Raw genomic sequence first — 23,849 nt, 5'->3', positions numbered from 1 at the left:
ACCCCTAGCAAATACTGAAAATTAACAGTCCTGATTGAGCAAAAAACAAAAAAAAAATCAATGTCTCAGGGATCTGCAGTGGACTGGCAACATGCAGATACCCTTGGTTAGTCAAGAATGTCCAAAAGGTCAGTGAGAATAATTGAAAACTGCCACTACCTCCAATGGCATGTTCTGCTCTCAGAGCACCAAATACAGCACCGTTTCTTTCATAACATGCTCCAGTTCTCGCTCAATTCCCGTAGCTCTCGTGTGCCGCGGGCAAAGGACAGGAGGAAAAGGAGATGAGAAGAAGGAGAAGGTGGGGGATGGAGGGCGGTGGGGGATAGATTGGCAGTTCCCTCTTGGCTTTGGTATGTAGATTCCATCTGTGCATTCCAGCACAGCCAAGTCACAACAGGCCTGCCCCTGACTCCGCTTTCAGATGAACTGCTGTGTGACAGACCGAGCGAACTGCGGTCCAACTTAAATTAGTCAGCGCATTAAGAATAGGAAAGAGGAAGCCCTGCGCTAATGCTTTCAGGATACAGATCACGAGCATTCTAGTCTACGAGCCTTCAACAACACTTTAACAATCAACCACGGCACTGCTGCACCCAACCTTACTAAAAAACTGCTCAATAAGAGCATCAATGAGCCCTCTCAGATAGCGTCTGCTGCTAATGTGATTAGCTAAACATTAGACAGGCCAGTCTGTGCTAATTCTACACTAGAAATCTGCATTAGTTTGGTGTGGTTAGAGAAGAGTATGAAGGAAGACTCCAAAGAGCCTAAGAGACCAGACAGTGGGAGATAAGAGCTTTTAAAATGGGTGAAGACAAAAATAATAATTGACATTAATAATGAAAATGAAAGAGTCCATTACCCACAGTTCCCTTTTAAAGATTCCATTGTAAGTTAATTCTAAATTGTGTGCGTTAATGTTTCAAAATTCTCAAAATACTCATCTATATATGGTCATTTTTAAATTAGATTTTAAATTTTTCAAAGCTTTAAATTTACAAACAGTGGTAAATAAATGGCAAATGGTAAATAGAAAACTGTTTTTTGGAAATGTTTTAAAATAGTATGGTACTTCAATTCTTACAAATATTAGTCTCTAATCGCAAGCTAATAAAAATAACTATGTACAAGCTAACTGCATATGTGCTAACTGTGAGTTCATGTGACAAGCATCAATTAAACACACTAATTCAAGCTAAATTAAGTCTTAGCACTGAGATAATGCTCTATCCACAAGTTTGCTAACATGCTAACATGCTAAGCAACATGTAACTGCAATCAACTGAAATAGCTCCACCCAGATACGTATTATATCTTGAAAGACACTAGTTAAACTACACAAATATGCCCAACACAGTAAGAAACTTAACTTAACACAAATGGTAAATTATTCAATTTCTAGACTTGAAAAAACAAACACAAAAAAAAAACACCACAAAACTAATAAACTGTTTTCATCTGACTCTCAGACTCTCTTTGCTAACCGCAAATGTGCTAACAGGGAGGTCAGGTATTAAGGAGCAGTAAAGTCACTCCACTAAAATACTGCGTTATAAGTGAGTGTCTCTAGTGCTAAGGCTGAGTGCAGCAGTATTAGCAGTAGCCACTAACCGCAGCGCTAGCTAAAGCCTGTGTTTAATGTGTTAAAACAAGCTATGTGGGACGAACTGCTAGCTTCTAGCACTCTGGGTTACCGGAACACTCTATCAGGCGACATTTACTAGCACTGCTAACCACTACTGGCTAGCGCTGCTAACCTCGTCTAGCACTCACTTTTGGACAAAATACTAAAATGATAAACTAAATGTAAACAAACAGAAGTGCTTTACTCACCTAAATAAATGATTGTCAGTCCTGAGAAATTTTTCCACTACAAGCAACTAAATTAGCTACAGTTTGATGAATGTGCTGTATGGTGTAATGTCTGTGTGTATCAAACCAAAGCAAACAATAACAAACAATATGCTATGCAAATTTTTTACAATCTGAATAACTAGTTAAACTGCTCATATATTCTCAACACACACAAAGACCTGGAATGCTAAGCACATGCTAACTGAAAATGTGCTAACAATGAGGTAAATGCGGTAAACAAAGTATTACACTGATGGTGATAAATAGCTAAAGGCTAACACAAACATCAAATTCACATGCTTAATTCAACAGCTGTTAAGTTAACACACAAATGTGGGACAGTTAAAGCTAATGTGGGAGCAAATGAGAGAAAATGCTCTCCAATAATTACAAATAACTATAATAGCTCTTGTCTGATGAGTGTGCTGTATGGTTTATTTGTCTCTGTGCATCAAACAAAAGCAAACAATATAATTGCTTCATACAATATGCTATGCTGAGAAAGAGACAAAAAGAAAAAAAAAAAGCTAAATTAGTCAGGTTCCACTCTCTCAGGTTGGACTAATATGCTAGGCTAAATTGTTTTTGAATTCTGAACTAGTTAAACTACTAAAATAATTGCAACACAAAAGAAGACCAGAAATGACTGAAATGCTAAGCACATGCTAACTGAAAATGTGCTAACAGTGAGTAAATACGGTAAATAAAGATCTACACTAATGGTGAGATTAAGCTTAGCCTCAAGCTAACACACAATCATCAAACTGACATGCTAACTTCAACAGCTGTCAAAGTTAACAAAGAAAATGTACAGTAGTAAACAAAGCTAATGTGGGAGAAAATGAGAGAAACTGCTCGACTACAAATAACTATAATAAGTCTTTTCTGATTAATGTGCTGTATGAGTTATTGTTTGTGTGCATCAAACCAAAGCAAACAATGTACCATGCTAAATTGTTAAATTTTGAATTCTGAACTAAGTTAAACCACTCTCACATTTTCTCAACACACAAGATGACCTGAAATGCTAAGCACATGCTAACTGAGTTAAATGCTATAAACAAAGTATTACTCTAATGGCGAGATAAAGCTTTAGCCTCCAGCTAACACAAACATCAAATCAACATGCTAACTTCAACAGGTGTTAGGTTAACACAGAAAATGTAAAGTAATAAACTTAAAACTAATGTGGGGAAACAGGGAATATATAAGACTATATTAGCTCTTGTCTGATGAATGTGCTGTATCAACTAAACAAACTATCAAACTAAAACAAACAACTACTTAAATATCCTCAGTACAAAAGAAGACCTGAAAAGACTGAGATGCTAAGCACATGCTAACTGAAAATTTGCTAACAGTGAGTAAACAAAGTGTTACACTAACAGCGAGATAAAGCTAAAACATCTAATTTATATGCTAACTTCAATAAGTGTTAAGTTAACACAGAAAATTAAAGTAATACACTTAAAGCTAATGTGGGAGAAAATGAGAAAAACTGCTCTACTACAAATAATGATATTAGCTCTTGTCTGATGAATGTACTGTGTATCAAACCAAAGCAACAATATCATAAAAAGTGCTATGCTGAATTGTTACATTTTAAATTCTGAATTACTTAAATTACACACATTTGCTCAACACAGAAGAAGAGAAAGAGACAAAAAGAAAAAGAATAAATAAATAAAGCTAAATTAGCCAGGTTCCACTCTCTCAGGTTGGACTAATACCCTTCACAATCCACATCCATTCAGTGAAGCGCTAAATTGCCTGAGTAAGTCAGGAGAGCTGACAGACGGCGCTGAGGAAACAACAGTTCAGGTTTTAAAGTCTTTTAATGGACGTAATCTCTCCGTCTCTTTCATACAAGCTTCGGCTTTTGAACTTTAACTCCTGCTTTCTTTTCTCATGCACTTTCTCTCGCTGATAAACATACTACTCTTTCCAGAGGCTCCATTAAGCTGATGAATGGAATTCCAGTCTTTTCATTTACATTTGGCACGAAGCCACAGCGCGAGAGATGCCAGAATCTTAAAAGGTTTCTAAGCAAGTGCTCAATTAGCAAACGGATCATCGCGAGAGTGCCCGTCCGAGCCGCTCGCTTCCAATCGCCATTTCTTTCCCTGCAATCTTCAGGAATACGTAAAGAGCAGAGCGTTCTATATTAAGCTGCTGTATTGATCCTTTTTTATAAGACATGATTCAGCAGGTCTAGTAGATGAACAAGCCTGTGTGTTCAGAGCGAGAGAGCGAGAGAGAGGCCGCACACTGTTTAGAAGCGTGAGCGACATCAGAGGTGAAAGATAAAAGGTGAAAAGCTCAATTATGAAATCTCTGATTTTGCAAAACACAGTAAACAAGCTTATCTGTAACGAGCAGACAAAGATACGCTGGGGTGCTACACCAGATTGTGTCTAATATTAAGTGAGCACTGTTTGCGTGTCTGAAGTCAGAGGCCACAAACTGTCTGGCACCAAATGACTTGAACGTGCATGCACTTCAGCACATCACTGTACGAGACAAAGCTATGCTCTAAATAAACAGTTAACTTCATGGTCAGATAAGACAAGTACTGATGTGCTGCTTCTTTCATTAATAACATAGTTAAGGGCTTTTTAGACTGCAAACATTATTACATCTTCTCTATCTTATTATAAAATATATCCATATATAACTAACCCCATTGGATACCACAGATCCACCTAGTAACACCACAGTAACCACCTGGAATACCACCATAAGAGCCTAGCATCCACCTAACTAGGTCTGTCATTATTTTAGGACAAAATGTCATCCAAAAACATCATAAATATAGTATCACGATATTTCATGGTATTTTTTTTATGATAACGATACTCTTAGTGATATGACAAAACACTAAATTAAAAAAATATATATATATTTCAAGAATAAATAAACCTAACATTCAATGCCCCCCAAACTATTCCAATTGTATACTTAGAAAAACGTATTGTGACGTAAATGACCAACATCTACCTGCGTATAGTGCACACGCCATGTGTGCTGCCAACCTGAAACCCCTCTTTATGCCCACAGCTCTCATTTGGCTCTCTGAAAGATTCTTTTCCCGAGATGTTCCAGACAGTAGCAATAAATTATAGAGTTGGGGATTGTAAGTGAGGGAGAGAGGGCGAGTGCGAGTGAGTGAGCGAGAGTCTGAGATTTAATACCAGCCTCTCAGAGGTCCGGAATGGATCTTCAGGCCATCGCTCCATCTGATAACCAATCCATCACGCTTTTTCCATCCTCCCTCATTCCCTCCCACGCATCCATCTTTCCTCATCGCTGTCCAAGCTCCCACTTAGAAGATGACTAGGCGAGGTACACACTGTCCACCATTTTTAATAACAGGACTGCTGATCTACACACCCAAAACACTGGATGTTTATATTAAGAACATCACTCAGCAGTCAATAATGCTCATAAAAATACAAAAAAAAATTCTCAGTCCAGAATCATGTTGACGTTCCACTGACTGTAATAAGGAGAATAGCATCTCGGTCGTTGCGTTGACACTTCAGGATGGCACACAATGCTACTGTACTGTGTAACTTTGGTAGAGCTACACAAGAGCCTGTGTCACAATACACCAGTAACACCTCACAGTCCACATAAGGAACCATACCAACCAACTAGTAACACCCTATGAACCAACTAAGACATCAGTGTAGCCACCTGGAATGCAAGCAACATCAACCACTAAGCAACTCCACAGCAACCACCTTCAACAACATAACAAGCAACCATTAGGCAACTCCATAAATCCACTCAACACCCTGTCAACCACTATGCACTCCATGTTAACCACCAACACCACCAACTAGGCAAATCCATAACAATCAATTAAGAACCATACCAGCCAACTGGTAACACACTATGAACCAACAATGTGCAACTTTCATCATCAACCACTAAGCAATTCCACAGCAACCACCTCTGACACCATAACAAACAACCACTAAGCAACCCCATCCACCCAACACCCTGTCAACCCCTATGCACACCATTTTAACCAATTAGACCACCCACTTGGCAAATCCATAACAATCAATTTGCAATTTACTAGCAAACACCAAGAAACCACTTCAGACACACCACAACAATCACATAAGGCATTACAGCAAGCATGTGGCAACCACAAAGTAACTCTGTAATTGTAACTTAGCACCACTACCTAACAACCACCTACGATACAAGAAAAACTGCCAACAAAACCCCAGCAATTACTATGCAACTCCACTGTAACAACCTACCAACAACATTGCTAATATATTATGATGCTAAGGGGTTGGAAGATGGGTAGATAGGTGCGAACCACAGCACCACCTTGCAATATAATAGCAAGCAAAAGCAACCACCTTCAAATCAGATAACAAAACAACCACTTGGAATATCAGCTCAACCACTTCATCAGCAACTGCTAAGCCAGTCCACAGATCCACCTACAATAACACCTGCTCTAGCCAGCACCCACCAATTATCAATTATAGCAACCAATTACCCATATAATAGCAAAAACCATATTATCATAATCACCAATGCTTACTTAGAAGCCGTTCTGATTCACTACAGTATCTTTGCCTGCCTAGCTAGAACTGGCTCGGCGGTCAGGACCAGCCTATTACTGAAGACTCATTTAAAAGCCTCAGTCTCCATTTCTGTGAGTGAGATTATTCTGGAGCGTGGAGATGGGCGGCGGTGCCGAAACGAGGAGACATTATTCACTCTGAACGAGGAAAAGAGAAACTATGAGAGCACAGAGGACTTCAAAGACTGACTGCGCCCAGACAGACTGCTCTCTCACGCACCCACTTCCATACGCCTAATAAGACAAAGACAGAAACACCCATAAAAAGACCTAAACTGCATATTGCACTAAATGAGAAAGGAATGTCAGCCAGCACGTTTTACTGCTAAAAGAGTGTGAAGGAGTGAAGGTCCCTCATTTGCCATCTTTTGTAGAAACTACTGCTGGCCTTGGGGTGCATCTGATCAGCTGTAAAGAATGAGGTGTGGAGATGGGGAGAATTAGTCAAACCCATAGAAATACTATTATTATATTTTGTAGATAGATATTGTGGGAGCTATAGCGCATTTACCTTTTTCTTTATTCGTCATATCTTAATGTTATTTTTTTAGTGATTTAGATCAGATTAGGGCAGTGCATCTGTACTATTGGACAGTTGTAGAGTATGTGTGCAGAAACACAATGAAAATGACTATGTTTACACACCTCAAGCTATACAGCCGTCCTAAAGGGGGCGCTATATGACCTCAAGCAGGCATGCTATGATAATGAATGCAAAAACTACCATATTTTTCACACTATAAGTCGTACCTAAAATCTTGCAATGTTCCCAAAAATCGTCTGATGCACCTCATAGTCTGAAAAATACGGTAATCAGCAGGACTGTCTGCTCAAAACATGATAAAAGAAATGTAGGTCAATATTCTGCAACATAGCTGAACTATGGCTGGGTGATATTTATGTAAAAAAAAAAACAAAAAAAAACAACTTGATATTCCAATATATATGAGCGATTCTCGATGACTACTATGGTTTTTAGTTCTTACATAACTTCAGTTTGTAAACAAACCACATAATTTAAAGTGACTAGTAAGCTACGGTTTTCTTCCAATTTAATTTCACATTTTTATTTTATTTTTCTAAGAAATAGTAAGCAGCCTCCTTTAACCTTGTATTTAAATTAAGGAATAGTGAATATGTAAATGGATGCCACATAATAAAAGAGATCTGTACAGGTTTCTGACAGAAACACAAGCTTACCTACTGAGTTTCCCTCTGAAAGCTTCTAAATGTAAAGGTGTGGACAATCAAATATCCCATTTAGAAAACTGCATTAAAACAGTAATTTGATTAATCAAATTATAGATCATAGATCAGCACAGCAGTGCCAATATTACACGTGCCAATATTATTGTGATTATACATCAGTTCCATTATCTCTGTTATTGAAATATTTTAAAGTTTAAGAGAATGAGAAATTTTTATCTGTTTGGTTATAAAAATGCAGCTAGTTAAAATAGTTCCATTGCTACTCTGTTTGTAGCTGCACTGTTTGGCTTGTAAGCATTGCACCTTTGCTAGGTTACCTGTATGTGGCAGAGTAATACACGAAGAGATTCGGTTACAGTGCATTACCAGCTGATAACGGCACTTTTAGAACGCCTCTCAGCCAATCACATTGCAGGGTCGGAACTAACTGCGGTATAATTGTTGTCAATTTACTACCACAGTTTTATTTCTGTGACAATAACTGTCATCAGGGTCAAATTTTGTGTGTGTGAGTGTAAGACAATAAGAGTTAGTTTTAATCCATATTTCAATATAAATAGAAGTATTTTAGATCTTGAACTCTGCAGTATATAGTTAAAAAAAACATCACCAGTAAATTGCAGCAGGACGTAAGGGGACAAAAATGGATAAAATGATTATGCTATATTGCGTCCAGATTATTTGTGTGTGTTAACCTTGCCAGCACTAACCTATACATACACACACATACACATACAAACATACTATAGTCAGCCACCAAACAGAATGTTCCAGCTGTCAAGAGCTGGTGCACTTGGTTCAATTCACACACAGACAGTTTCGTCACTGTGTCAGAAAGAGACGCCTGCACCTCTCTGCTCATCAATCTTTTACTCTGCCCTGCCCCCTCACTCTCCTCCTCCACCTTCCCTCTCTGTTCTCTCTCCAGGGTTCACTCCTGGAGACGCAGCCTGTTCCCGCCGCACACAAAGATGGAGGACACAGTGTGCCGGACGCTCCGCTATTTCTTTTTTGCTTCGTCACTCCTCCTCCTCCTCCTCCTCCTCCTCCCCCTCCCCCTCCCCCTCCCTCCCTCCCTCCCTCCCTCGCATCCCTCCGCTCCTCCTGAAAAAAGCAGCTTCCTGATGGAGGCGCTATTTCAGGGAGAGCACAGGCACAGCACAGCACAGGCACAGAGCGGTTCAGCTCTCTCACAGGATGTACTTTGCATTATTTTAGCCGTTCTGCTTCTCTCGCTTTGCGGCTCGGGGGAATGTGCCACAGCAGCAGTTTTCAGCCCGGTGTGATCTGTGCACCTGCCCTGAAGGTCTGAGTGGAGTGTTTTTCTGTGTGTGTAGGACCAGAGAAAGGGAGGGCAGGAGCGGGGCTGCAGGTTTAATTCACTAAAAATGCCAGTTTTTGATCCTTCTGGAACAAAGTGGAAGGGCATTACTTACCAATATTAACAATACTGTACCGATGTGTGACAGTGTGTGAGGGGGGAGTGTGAGTAAGCATGAAAGCAAGAAAGATAGTAGGGAGGTCATCATCTATATATCTATATAATATGCTTTTGTGTGCCAGTATAGTTTTACCAAGCAGTGCTGCCTGGTAAAATTTAAGAAAATTCCCTGTTTACCCAGTCATCGTAGGTAACATCGCTTTAGCCCTATCTGGACGGAATTAGTTTCTCAGGGCATCTGGGGGGGGGGGGTCCTCTGTGATTTTATTCCCGTCCAGAGGCACATCTCTGAGTTTGGTCTCCTCGCGTTCAATAAAATAGCTATTTATCCACTGTCACGCGCCGTAATTACACTTTGGGTACGCATTTCTACGGAGATACATGTAAACACAACAGCGACTGGAAATGGAGGAGCTACTGAACATGATTCACTGGTTCTCCTGTTTAAGTTAGGGCTTTTGAAACAGAACAGGAACAGTCACCATAAACGATTCAACATGTCTGCAATACATCAATACATGCAATACAATCAATAAAAGTCAATTTTCACTCATCAAATGCCAATTGACACATGCATAACAGAAAATAAAAATTAAAGGTAATTAAGATAGGACAATATGAAGTTTAACTGAACTTTGTAGTTTAAAGTCTTACAAATATGATACATAGACAAAAGAACTAAAAAAATATATAAAACAGTATTCTAATAATGACTGAGGGGTGGCTGATATGGCCCTATAATAATATTCATGGTATTTTTGTGATAACACCATTCTTTGCTAAATATCTTTTAAATAAATTAAATATCATTCTATCACTCAATTTTTTTTATTAATTCCACAAACATACTACTGCTAGAAAATCTTTAAATTAAATAGCTAAACAAATAGACTGCTTTTAATACCACTATTATTATGATAAAATATTATTTTATTGTTTCACGATATATGATATATGATATGATACAATGGCACAGCCCTAAAAGATAGGGACAGAAAGTGTGACAAGGTAGAGTAAAAAAAAATGTGAGAATATTCAGACCAGCAGACACACACACACATCCACAGACACACACCCGGCGAATGCCTGTTGCCATGGGAACCGTCCCTTGTTTCCCAGGCCCACATTTTTTCTTTTTTCTGAATTGGAACTCGCACCTTCTGCCGGTTCCTCACACATCCTCCGGTTCACGCTATACTTTTAAACGCCACCTCTTTAAACGGTACGCTCCCAATCAGAGCTGGCAAAGGGAAGCGCGTTTAATCTGATGAGGGGCTTTACTCTGGATTAGAGAGTCTCTCCCAGATTAGGACATCACTAGCAGTCAATCCACACTCGCAGCCACAGCACACACAGAGCCCACACAGCAGGCCTGCGAACAACGCCCGGGCTTTAACTGAGGGTATCAGAAGAGCCCAGACAGGGTACCACACTGATTACGATCCAGAGTAATGAATAAGGGCAGCCATTAGACGAGTAAGCCTTTCATACTACTATTATTATTATTATTATTATATTATTACATTTTAACTGAATAACACACCTAGAATTTAAGGGCTAGTGTGCAAAACCCTCGACAAAAGAATAGAGCCATTCAGACCTGTATAAATTGTGAGATGTTATCGAGTGAGTGTGTGCTCATAGCAAGGACGTGACATGACTTATCGAAATTCGAGCAAGGCCTGACACTGGGTGCCAGATGTGTGCTGGCTAAAAAGTAAGAGACCACTTAAAAATTATGAGTTATCGAATATAATTAAGAGGAAGACGGATGATCACAAGCCATCAAACCAAACTGAACTGCTTAAATTTTTGCACCAGGAGTGCAGGCATAAAGCTATACAAAAGCGGTTTGTAAGACTGGTGGAGGAGAACATGCCAAGATGCATGAAAACTGTGATTAAAAAAAACAGGGTGAACTTGTTTTCTTTGCATTATTTGAGGTCTGAAAGCTCTCATATTTTTTTTGTTATTTCAGCCATTTCTTATTCTCTGTAAATAAATGCCCTAAATGACAATATGTTTATTTGGAATTTGGGAGAAATGTTGTCTGTAGTTTATAGAATAAAACAACAATGTTTAATTTACTCAAACATAAACCTATAAATAGCAAAATCAGAGAAACTGATTCAGAAACTGAATATCACTATAACCCACAGTGGACCTTGCAGAGAATGGGAATGATCGTGGCCAGCAGTGTCTGGCTAGAACTGCCCATGCCAACAGACTCAAAGTGGAAGAAATTACATCCATTTACATTTTCATTTAATGCAGGAGGCCCCACTGGCACCCATCAGACTGCAGGTTAAATTCTTTAGGGTCAAATGAAACATGGCAAAAGTCACAGGACACAATAGTAGTTTCTGTCACAAGATTTATGGAATATTATTGTATATTGAAAAACAATTATTATACGAAACAAAAGTGGACAAAAATATATAATACAATACAATATACAACCTGACTTATGAATCATCACTTGTGCAGAACAGCAAGGCTAAAAATGACGAATGTTCTGCTTCTATGAAAATAAGTCACATCCTGAGAGAGCACAATTAGTCTTGCTCTCTCTTTCTGGGTAGGTAGATGGCACTTTTTTCCCCTCATCACTCCAAAGGGTGATGTCGATCAGCATATAGCATCTGTGAGCTGTTGTATTAGAACCGAATCGCTGCATTTTCCTCCAAGTACACTGTGATGCTACTCGGCAATTAAGTCGGAGTCTGACTTCACATGTATCGGAGGAGGCATGTGCTAGTCTTTACCCTCCTGGTGTTGTGGCATCACTTGTGATAGGGGATATAAAACTGACTAGCAATTGGCCAGATAAATTCGGAGAAAAATAGGAAGATACAGAGACAGAGAGGCAAATGTGATGTTTAGCCTATTCCCTCATCGTATCCCCTCCTTTTTACTTCTCTCTCTCTTTCTCTCTCTCCAACACTCGTCCCTGTGTCTCTTTATTTCGGGCACGTTCAATATTTCAGAAGGCAGAATATTTAAAAAGAGCAAGAGAAGCACAGAAGTGCACTGGCCTCGGCTCCTGGCAGAGCTACAATGGAAAATAACACACCCCTTGTAGGAACACACACATAACAAGCTCCAAACTCTCCAGGGACTGAGTTTGCTGCTCACAGTCCTAAAGGGTGTCATAATGCCAGACAAACTACAAATATTAGGGCTGCATATTGTAGAGAACCTGTCGATATGATACAATCGATACAAGCATCACAATACTAGGGTTAGGATTTAATGTATTGTAATAAATTGCGATACTTTATTACAGAGATATAAAAAATTAATTTCTGTAATAAACAATAAATATAGCATAATTAAATTAATTGGACCTTTAAAACATATGTCACTGTGCACACGCACACTGGTGAATCGGAGAAGTGAGAATACACACCCTGGTTGTGGGAACACCTCAACACCTGGGGAGCAATTATGTGAAGGGGAGTGTTATTTTCATTTTTAAGTGCTGGAACAAACCTATTCCTTCACTTCCTCACTCACAATTCTTGCCAGTCCAGGGGATTGAACATGTGATTTTCCATGGGTCCCAAGCCTATGTCCCAAGCCCTTTAGGCTACAGGTGATACTGTTCCGCCTCAGTCCTAGGGCTGCATGAATATTCTAGTAGTCAACTAATCTGATATATATATTTTTTAAGTCGATTAGTCATTGATTATTTCTGCCATGTCCTAAAAAAAACGATAAAAACAGCTGAACATGAGATTTAAAATACATTTAAATCTCTAGATATTGTTTAAACATGGAAAGTACTGATGTTTAATGAGTAAATATGTAATCGGTTGTGTTTAGGCACTCTTGGGGACACAAGAGTGCACATGAGACGTTTACCCATCTCCCATTGCACTTCTGTCCCCAGCACTTTGTGTAATGCAGCACTGTTACATATAAACGATTAGTCGACAATATAATTTGAAGGTGACAAATTTAAATAATCAACATTGTCGAATATATCGACTAATCATTGCAGCCCTACTCAGTCCATGTGATTTTTCACTGTGTCAGTTCTGTATCTCTTAGCTTGTAAAATGCATGTGAAAAGCATGTCCTTTAGTGGTGATACAAAGTGAAAAGAGTTCCACTTTTTTACTGTTGAAGAAGACACTACAATCCTGCTTTAGCCTTCACTTTTTCCACCAGTTTCAGATTGGCAATGACTACATTTGGAGAGAAAACAGGAAAAAAAAAACAATAAACCATTTAATATCTGACTAATGCTCAATTAATTATCTACTCTTACCAGTAAGATAAGGATATTATGTGCACTCAATTTTTTTTTCTTTGTGTTTAATGCTCAGGAGAACCCATTTTTGCAACCTTTTACTTCTAAGATTGTCAGAAGAACACAAAAGTAGTTGGGTAAATATGGAAAAAAATTGGTATTTAATAGTTTGCCAGTTTGCAGAACCTAAAACTAAACTTCACATACATTGAGAAACACTACTCCCTTCATCAATCAATCAATCTGATTAGTCCCACTGAACAACAACACGTTTCACCTCTGAGTCAAACTCCTGCACCAGCATCATCATAGCAAAACGAAAAGTGAATCTGATCTGATTGATTTCCAATTGCAATCTTTACAATTTAGTCAAAAACAACCATAAATCACAGAGAAGGAGAGCTGTGTGTGGTGTAAAGTGACCAGTCCATATACTGCCCTTTGGATAACCTACAGGCTGACCATTCTGAGAGAGCTCTTCATGAACCTCATAGCTCAACTACACTGGGCTGTGGGATAAATAGAAAATGGCACTGAAGGAATAGAAAAGGATAAACCATCAACACATCTGTTTAAAATATAATAAAAAAACACATAAGGGTCACACTGACCCAGTACAAGCCAGTTTAAGCTCCGCATTCTGAGAATCTGAGAGTGAAATTCCAGGCTGTTGAGGAACTAAACTGATGAGCAACACTGATGCTCCACATGCAGAGATATGCAGATCCTGTATCTCATACACCGACACACAATAATAGCATTTATATTATTAGTCATACGCAGACTGCAGTGTAGGTGGGCTGAGAAAAAAAAAACACTACTGGATTTCCAATACGAGTTATTGCACATACAGAGTAAACTATAGTTCAAATATATTGTAAAATAAATCTCTGAATGATTTAGTGGCTATGATGTAAACAAAGTCACTCAGCGTGGATTTGGTATGAAATGACTTGGTTACTCTGATTTCTTTACAGTAATGGTAATGGGAAGAATTAATGAATGAGAAGGTGAAGGTCCCAATACGTTCAGTACCAATAGAGTTCTTATCTTGTTATAAGGTGGTTGGTGTGGTGCAGTGGATAACACCACTTCCTGCAAGTGAGCTGCTACATCATGTGGAAAACTGGGGTTCAATTCCTGCTCTGGGTGACTATGCTGTGCTACACCAATAAGAATCCTTGGGCAAGACTCCTAACACTACATTGGGCTAACTCTGTAATAAATATAACCTTGTAAGTTGCACTGGATAAGAGCGTCAGCTAAGTGTATACATCATAAACATTAAAGGCATCTCTTAAAAAAAGGAAAGATATCTAATCTTTAGTTTACAAAAAGGAAGATGCTAGGCTAATGCTCCTAACAAACACTGGACTAAATTTGAACTCACCTGCTTCAAAACAAAAAATAATTCCTACCATGTTCTAAACTACGAACTAAAGAACTGCATGGGTTTTAAATAAGCTCAGAAAGGATACTTTTCATGAATTTACTCAGATGACAGCCTAAATACAGTGTTTGCTAGCAACATTAGCCTAGCATCTCCTGTTACTAGAGTCATTACTGAGATGAGATTAGTGACAGTCTAATTCCAGTGTTTCTAAGCAACATTAGCCTTCTTAATTTACAACGAAGATGCTAGGCTAATACTGCCCAAAAAAACGAATTACATACATAAATTAAATCTTGATTTAATTGCTTAAAAACTAAAACTAAAATAAGTCATTCAATGTTTTAAACTACACAGATTTGTCTGATGCAAATTTACTTTTTGGTGAGTTGAAGATTTTTTGAACATTACAATTAACATTCTTAAAACATTAAATCAGTCTAAATATTTTATTTAACGTTTTTAAATGTTCTGGTAACATTTCCTTTCTCACAAACATGGTCACTTGTGAATGTTTCAAATTTTAGTTTTGGGATTGTTACTTAAGTTACTTAAGTTTCCATGATGTTAGTATTCAACTAGATGGGAACCATTATAAATGTAAAATGTTTCCACAATATTTCTGGGACATTATTTCTGTAACCTTCTTGGAACATTTTTGAAACATTGCTAAATATTTTTATAACGTTCTCTGTTAACTGGGATTGAATTTATTGAGGTGAGGATTGAGACGTCTATATCCAAAGTAGCCTAGCCTAGCATCTCCCGTTCTTAACCAGAGAAACAAACTTGGTATATTAAACATATCGGAATATAGGGTTTGTGATAAATCATGTTTATTGGATTTCTCAACAAACTACTTATATACCTATAATGAGTATCAAAAGGCTGTATAAAAAACGGAGGGCAGCTCCTGAGAATTGCTCCCAAGAATAACGTCCGCTAACATTGGCACAACGTCAGCTCAATGCTGGGCTTCGCTCAGTCACGATCTTCCATCTGCCGGCTGGGTTCATTGCTCCTCACCCATCGAGCAGCAGTGGGCACTGCGCCAGCTCATATGGGCCACCACACACACACGCACAAATATACACACATACTGTATACACACAAACACAACCAGGTATTTATACACCTACTGGGGGTGGGGGGGTACATGCTTCATCGAAAAGTCATACACAGAGCTCCTGTTACTGGTCTGATTGGTTTAGGCGGATGTGAGGTGGGGATGGAATAATGGCATCAGAGAGATGGAAAAAGCTTTCCCCATTCAATCAGAGCCCTTTAGTGCTCCCTCTGGATCCGAGCTCCCATTATTTAAAGCCCTAAAAAAGCAACAAGCATCCATCTCAGCCGCCCAGAGGCTGGATGTGAACGTGGGGGCCGTTAACCTCGCCTTCATAATTCCATTCCATTTCTATAGTGCAGAGCAAATCCCAGACACATGGTAAACCCAGTCACCCAAGACACAAACACATACTCCAGCAGGGGAGACTTTAGGTCTGGTGGAGGTTTCGTCTAGGTACACATACGCAATCAATGAGCATGTCTGTTATAGACTGTATGGGTAAAGTACTGGGGCATCTGTCTTTTTTTCCCCCCAAAGTCAATGTGATTCATTAAAAAAAGAGAGAGTTTATCCAGCTATTTGCTAGAGTTACAGCCTCTACTTTCAAGAGAGGACTTCCTATTAGATTTGGAGCATTGCAGTGAGAAAATGATTGCTTCCATCCACAGTAGCAAAACATGGATGGACCAATCACAGCTTGACTCCTGAGCTGAAGGAACATGATGCTCTCGGGAGGTGAATTGTTGAGGGCTTTAAGAAATGACCTACAGACCCTGAAGCAAGCTGTCAGACTACAGCTACTGATAACCTTCACTTCTTTGTTGTTACAACCTTCCTCTAGCCTTTCAAGTCCAAGCTTTCAAGTCCTAGAAACCTAAGGTAGTATTCTAGCAGGTTTTGAGAGACCTTCTCTACAGAGCAAAGAGACACTGGACAAACCAATCACATAATGGTGATGCTGGCGTGTTAAAGGGTTCAAGAGGTGAGATGTGAAAGTGGTAGTTCATGCCAGAGGGAGCTAAAAACCAGACTTAGAGTCCTATCAGATTTTGAGGTTCCTTGTATACATAGCCAAAGGTCCTTGTACAGACGAATGACAGCCTTATCTCTGGGACAGCTGTACATTGTATTGGTTGGAGGCAAACTGTTGAAAGGTTCAAAAGGTTACCAGCAAGCTGTCAGGATGCTGCTACCCAAAACCTTCTCATCAGCTTTTACAGCCAATGACCTCTTCTTCTGCCTCCTCTGTCAAGGCTGACATATTATGAGCAGAAATTGCAGAGAAAGCACTTTGCGCTGAGTGATGGAGAGGGGGGGAAAGTGGTGAAACATGGTGGGGGCAGCTAGAAATCAGAGTTCTATATTGTAGCAGGTTTTGAGGGACCATCTCTACAAAGACAAGAGTCCCTACACAGATCAAACACAGCCAGACTTCAGGACCAGGGGGGAAAAAGGGCGGTGATGGATGTGATGGTTGGAGTGTTGAGGGATTTAGGGGGTCATCCATATAACACCTTTTCTGCTACTTGCTGCAACCAATGACTTTTAGTCTCTTTTGCCTCTTTCATCAGATCTGAGCAGAAATGCACAGCAAGCACTTCACTCTTAGAGATGGAGAGAAAAAGTGGTGAAAAATGGGAACCAGAGGGAACTAGAAACCAGATACTAGAAACCACTTCTATACATAACCAAAAGACCCTACACCAACCAAGAGGTCATTGCTAGCCCTTGAAGCAGGCAAGCTGTTAAGCTGCGGCTACAAATAACCTTCGCATTTGGTTGATACAACCAGTAACCTCCCCTTCTGCCTCTCCTGTCAACACTGAACATTTATGAGCAGAAATTGCACAGCGAGCACTTCACTCCCAATGATTGAGAGGGGAAAGTGGTGAAAAAAGGTGGAGAGATCTTGAAACCTGAGTTAGAATTGTACCAGCTTTTAAGAGACATTCTGTACATCAAAGAGAATCCCTGGAAAGACCAATCACATCTTGCCTCTTGATTCAAGTGAACATGATGGTGGTGGAAGGGGGAGGGTGGGAGGTTCAAGAGGTGACCCATATATCCTGAAGCAAGCTGTCAATCTACAGGCACAAATAACCTTCTCTCATGGTCACTACAACCAATGACAATATTTTGTCATCTTGTCAAAATTGACTATTTAATAAGCAAAAATAGCATGGCAACTACTTGGAAATAAAAAGGGGAAAGGGAGACTGGGACCTAGAACCCTGTGTTGGAAGTCTATCATGGCTTAAGGAACCTTCTCTGCAAAACAAAGAGTCCTTGGACACAGCTACCAATAACCTTCTAGTCAGATTGCTACAACCAATGACCTTCCCTGTCAAAGGTGATAATTATGAGAGGAAAGTGCAGACAAAGTAGTTGTTTCTCAGAGACAGCGAGGGAAAAGTGCTTGAACATGGCTAAGGGACCTATAAACACGAGTTCTAAAACAGTCTTCTTGCAGATTTTGAAGGACATTATCTCTAGACATTGAAGACCCTCGAAACCAGCTGTCAAGGACTATAACTGCTGACAACCTCATTCTCTGGTTGTTACCACCAATGACCTCCTCTCCTGCCTCAAAACTAACATTTATGAGAGTAAATAGCTGAGAGGTGGAGAGGAGTAAGAGGTATAATGTAATGGAAGGACCTATAAACATTGAAGGATTGTCAAAGTTCTTTGGAACAATCGCATGCTGATTCCTGAGCTGGTTGGATATGGATAGTAGTGGTGGTGCTGGCGGGATGCAGAGAACTGAACAGTTCGAGAAGTAACCAGTAGACGCAGAAGCAAGCTGTCAAGCTGCATCTAGCAGTAACCCTCCTCCCTCGTAGGAGTCCCTGGACAGAGCCTTCCAGGTCCTGACTTGTAGGGCAGATATGGACAGGGGGAAACTGGTGCAATGTAGTGAAAGGTCCTAGAAAGACTAACTAGAGTTCTTTTAGGTTTTAAGAGACCTTCTCTACATAACACAATGTCCCTGAATGGGCAGATTGTAGTCTGAGGTCACCTAGTCGAGGGTCAAGCATTTGATTCTAAGAAATGGGGAGGGGAGGTCGTAAAATGTGGTAGAATCGAGCCCCTTGGTGGACTATTAACAGTCTGACTCCAATGTCAAGCACTTGATTCTAAGAGATGGAGACGGAAAGTGGTGGAACGTTGTGGAAGGTCCTAGAAAACGAATGGAGTTGCAATAGATAATGAAATGAAATGAAGACAAACAAACAGCTATATGAATGAACCAGATGATGTCCTATACCTCAGCAATGGATGTGTGTTTGTAGGTGTGTGTGTGTGTGTTTAAAAACTTAAATCTCTTAGTAATCTACGGAAGCGTGATTGCATCAAAACAAAAAGAATCAGGGCGGCATATTTTCCCTCTCTCTCTCTCTCTTTCTGACTGAACTGGATGTTCTGTGTTATTCCCGTCGGAGCGACAAGCTCACGTGGCGTTCTGGCCCCTTTAGCAAAGACCAAACACACACACACAAACACAAATACACACACACTGTCTCTCTCACTCTATTACACTTTATCTCTATGTACACACTTACTCTGGCTTCTTGACTCTAATTAACATCCATCTGAGCATCTGCAGTACTCCCATGTCACTTGTACTTGTTACTTAGCCACAGCTGCAGCGTTTGTGTAGTCCACACACATACATCCACACTCACACACACACACACACTTACAAAGCAGTTGAGCATGGAGCAGGAGACACGGACGGCCAGGCTCATGGCGAGAGGGGGCAGGGCTCAGTTGCCCAGGATACACACACTCGGAGGAGCTGCACGATCGCCGGCAAAACCATCCTTCCCCCAGTGGACACTCCGGCTTCTCCTACTCCTCTCTTCTCTCTCACTTCTTTCTTGCTTTCTCTCCCTCTCTCTTACTTTCTCTCCCTCTCTCTTACTTTCACCTACACTCACATTTGCTTGCTCTCTTGCTCATTTGCAGAAGACACGCCCCAGCCCCCCTCCTATTCCTCTGCACGTGCCGGGAGGGGGGTATCACCGAGGTGGACGAGGTGCCGGTGGCGGAGAAGAGACTGATGGAGAGGGAGATGCAGGTTTGGTCCAGTTGCCGGGTGACCCTGTTGCTCGAGTGGCCGAGAGAAAGGACAGTCCATGGATAGTCTGTATTGCGCGAGAGGAGGAAAGAGGAGAAATGGAACGCCGGCAGGTGGACTGGATGGGAGGGGGCTGGTTGTGAGAGAAAAAGAGAGAGCGCAAGAGAGAGAGAGAGAGAGAGAGAGAGAGAGAGGTAGAGAGAGAGAAAGGGAGAGATAGAGAGAGCATGCAGTGGAGGGGGTTGGGGGGGTAAAAAGCGAGTGCTAGGGTATTGCCTGATGTTAAGCTCCACCCACAGTTGCATCGCATCCTTCACTCACGTGCATCCTCTCACTCAGCCTCTCTCTCTCTCCTCGCTCCCTCCCTCCTTCCCTCGTTTGTTCACCCTTCACCGACATCTCATCTGCACCAGCCTGCCACCTCAGCAACAGAGCAGACGCCTCGAGAACACTGCAGCTAGAGCCGAGGATGCCTTCCATCCTGTGTGCAACTATGCCTGTGAGCGCACACACACACACACACACACCTATAGACAAGACAATGCTCGTCAAATGTATGACTCTCTCACAATGACTTACTAGGTTCATCTTAATTTATTGAGTGTTGTCTCTTGTTTGTTCTTACTCTTGTTCTGTCTCTCTCTCTCTCTTTCTCGTTCTTTTGTTCTCTCTCACATTCTCTCTCTCGTTCTTTTGTTCTCTTTCATCACGCACACTCGCGCACGCACACACTCACACATGCTCAAGCTCTCTGATGTGCTCCCCTCAGTGCTGCATGGCTGGGCAGCAGGAGCAGGAGGCGCAATGCATCAGCGAACAGTCACGATGGTCGAGAGAGGTAGCGAAGGAGAAGGGAGAACAGAGAGAGAGAGAGAGAGAGAGAGAGAGAGAGAGAGAAAGTAATAGAGAGGAGCATGCAGCGTGCACCAATGACACAGCAATCTCCATCAGCTCCCCCTCCCTTTTCTTTAACCTCTCTCTCTCCATCTCTACCACACGCGCTCTTTCTCTCCATCAGCCTCATTCTCCGCAGCCTCCCAGCATGCAGTGCTCTCTATCTCTCTCTCTCTCTTTATCTATCTCTCCCTGTCTGTCTATTACTTCATGGCAAAGGCACACTGTTCCCTAAGAGTTCCCTCCAGCTCCACATCCCCCACCCTCACCCAGCGTGTCAATCGTGACCGTCCAATGCCTGAGGTCCTCTGCAAAGAACACATTTGTGTGTGTGTGTGCGTGTGTAAGAGAGAGAGAGAGAGAGAGAGAGATCATGGGAAAAATCTTCCTTTAATGAATGTTAATGCAAACAGAGTCAAGTGGGTGTGAATGACTGAAAGTTACACAGAAAGTGAAAGTAAGTGAACCTTGGCCAAGATATACATATGTCCAAATCTGTGTGAACACTCCTTCTAATAAAAATACTCTACATTAAGTTGTACCTATTGCAGACACAAAACTGCAAATGCACAATATTTATAATACCCTAAATTTTGAAACTCCTGCATTTGGACTGCAATTAATAAAACAGGAGGACTAGTGAGGTTTCAGGCTTTCTTGGTCACCTGACATCTGTTCAGTAGCTCCTTAATTTCCACTCGCTGTTGTTTTTACGTGGGTCTCCGTGAAAACCTGATGCATGCAGGAAAAACTGTATATAAACCAAAAGCAACATTTTTTGGGGAATTTTTATAACAAATTTCATTGGGACCCACAATTCTTATAACAGCAATTTACTGCATTGTTAAAAAATACTATATTGTTACAATTTTAATTCTCCCAGACTGGATTGAGGATCCCCCCCCCCCTCCAAAACCATCCCCACCTGTCCGTCTCAATTACAATCAATCTTATTATCCACCATAAAACGTGACCAGAGTATTAACCCCCCATTTAAAGGCAGCTGCTGCGAGGTGTAATGTTACAGAGATGGGAATCTCCCCTCTGGCAGTGAGGTAATAGGGTGTTGCAGCAGGGTTAATCAGATCAGATGAAGCGTTACTTTGCGCATCTTGCTATCTCTTGTCTTACAGTACAATCAGAGCATGAAAGAGAACAGACAGGTAATGTGTTTGTCTGACCATATTAAACACTTAATGGCAGGAAAGTGGGTTTAAACAAAAAATACATCAGAACAAGATTTGCAATTTTTACCTCTGTGCATCCAGATGCCCTGTTTTAATTCTAACAACAGTTGTGGTTAGGCATGCAGCTAACATTTAGCAACAAATGATTTACAAAAACAAACGATTATACCAATTAGGGGTGTTATTTTTTTTTAATATTGTTTCTATTTTTTATAGACTCAATTTGTGAGAGAAACCAGTCTGTTGTATTTGCATTATATAATTTTGTCAAATAATACTCTATTTTTAATTTTTAAAGTTTTCTTTAAAATAGTTAACTTTAAATCTTGTCTTGTCACACCCCTAATACCAATCAATGTCTAAGCTGGGCTTTGTTTGTGTGTCTGAGGTGATTGATTAGCTTTGAAAAACACATTTTAATTCATATTAATTTATATTTAATTTATGCAGTGGTTAAAAAAGTGGCAAAATGAATAAAAAACTGTGCCAAAAAAACGTGTTAGGTATTTGACCTTCAACGCAAAGCTGCATTTTGTTTCCTTTCAGTCAAAAATGTACACTTTATCTCTAGTGATGTTCATTAAATATGGTAACAGAAAGATTTAGAGAAGATAATATGAAATGTATTTGTTACAGTCCTATACTTTAATGCACTGATTCCAGTGTAATTTTTGTATTAATTTTATTATTTTATATATAAAAGTCAACCTGAACAGAGAGTGAGTGAAACGTGACTTCCCCTTCAGTGTTCCTGATCTACTCCTGATACAAGCCCACAGCCTCAGCAGCTATTTCAGGAAAAGAGGGCACCCCCAATTTCATTCTACTGAAGATGGGCACAGGCAGACAGACAGCCACTTAATGGGAGGAAAAAAATATTTTTGGTTTAGAGACAAAAGTAAGCCATACCATGTTCTAAACTAGTGTTCTGTTGATTTTGTATTAAGTATCGTAAGTATCTGTATCGGTAAGTATCAGTATAAGTCAGTATAAGATACTGGAAGAACATCACTGGTGATATATTTTCTCTACCACTGTTCCCTGCAACTAAACTGTGAATTAAAAATGATTGTGATACTGAGAGTCAATACAGTGTTGGATAACACAACACCTCAAAACAAACACCTGGCATAGCCGCTTGTTACTCATATACTTATGATTAGCCAGAGTCAGGTAGGAAGAAAAACATCACCTCTGCACTTAATTTAAAGTCCTCTATTCAAAGTGCAAAGACCACCCAGACCATGCAGCTCTGACCTGATTCTGGGTTTGGCATCACCACAGCTGACGTCAATGGTCCTGCACACACATACCTGGAATGAAGTTTAACTACGACTTGCTTTGACTACCATCAAGATGTGTACACTATACGGACAAAAGTATTGTTACTTCTATAATCAAGGGTTTTGAAGAGTTTAAAGGAGTAATTGTCTCTACAGTCCAGCGAAGACTCCCCAGCTCATCCCAAACTCCCAGCTCATCCAAAGCTCGTCGCAATCTCGTCCCAAACTCATCCAAAGCTCATCCTCAAATCATTCCCAGCTCATCCTATGCTCATCACAAACTCACCCCCAATTCATCTCAAACTCCTCCCCAACTCGTCCCAAGCTTATCCTCAACGCATCCCAAACTCCCAGCTCATCCAAAGCTTGTCGCAATCGCGTCCCAAACTCATCCAAGGCTCATCCCCAAATCATTCCTAGATCATCCCCAGCTCATCCCAAACTCACCTCCAATTCATCCCAAGCTCCTCCTCAAATCGTCCCAAGCTCGTCCCAAACTCATTCCCAGTTCATCCCAAGCTAATTCCAAACTCGTCCCCAACTCATCTAAACTCCACATCAACCCATCTCAAAC

The 23,849-nt window shown here is 40.4% G+C and overlaps 1 protein-coding gene across 5 annotated transcripts in view; it reads right to left on the bottom strand.

Annotated features, from left to right (window-relative positions):
• mtmr4 (myotubularin related protein 4) overlaps positions 1–23,849 on the bottom strand; it is a 108,311-nt gene that overhangs the window by 64,409 nt on the left and 20,053 nt on the right. Inside the window, exon 1 of one of the 5 annotated variants that reach the window (XM_049466270.1) lies at positions 19,535–20,105. The exons of 1 other annotated variant lie outside the window; for it this stretch is intronic. In XM_049466270.1, coding sequence (XP_049322227.1) covers positions 19,535–19,579 — 45 coding nt within the window. In that variant the 5' untranslated portion in view covers positions 19,580–20,105. Of the gene's footprint in view, positions 1–19,534; positions 20,106–23,849 lie in introns of those variants that run through there. 3 more of the 5 variants (XM_049466283.1, XM_049466285.1, XM_007255818.4) reach the window with 3 other exon arrangements.

The sequence above is a fragment of the Astyanax mexicanus genome, chromosome 1, assembly GCF_023375975.1.
Source record: "Astyanax mexicanus isolate ESR-SI-001 chromosome 1, AstMex3_surface, whole genome shotgun sequence".
Classification (NCBI taxonomy): Eukaryota; Metazoa; Chordata; class Actinopteri; order Characiformes; family Acestrorhamphidae; genus Astyanax; species Astyanax mexicanus.
Note: the sequence above shows the minus strand (reverse complement) of the source record. Positions and strands in the feature narration are given on the sequence as shown.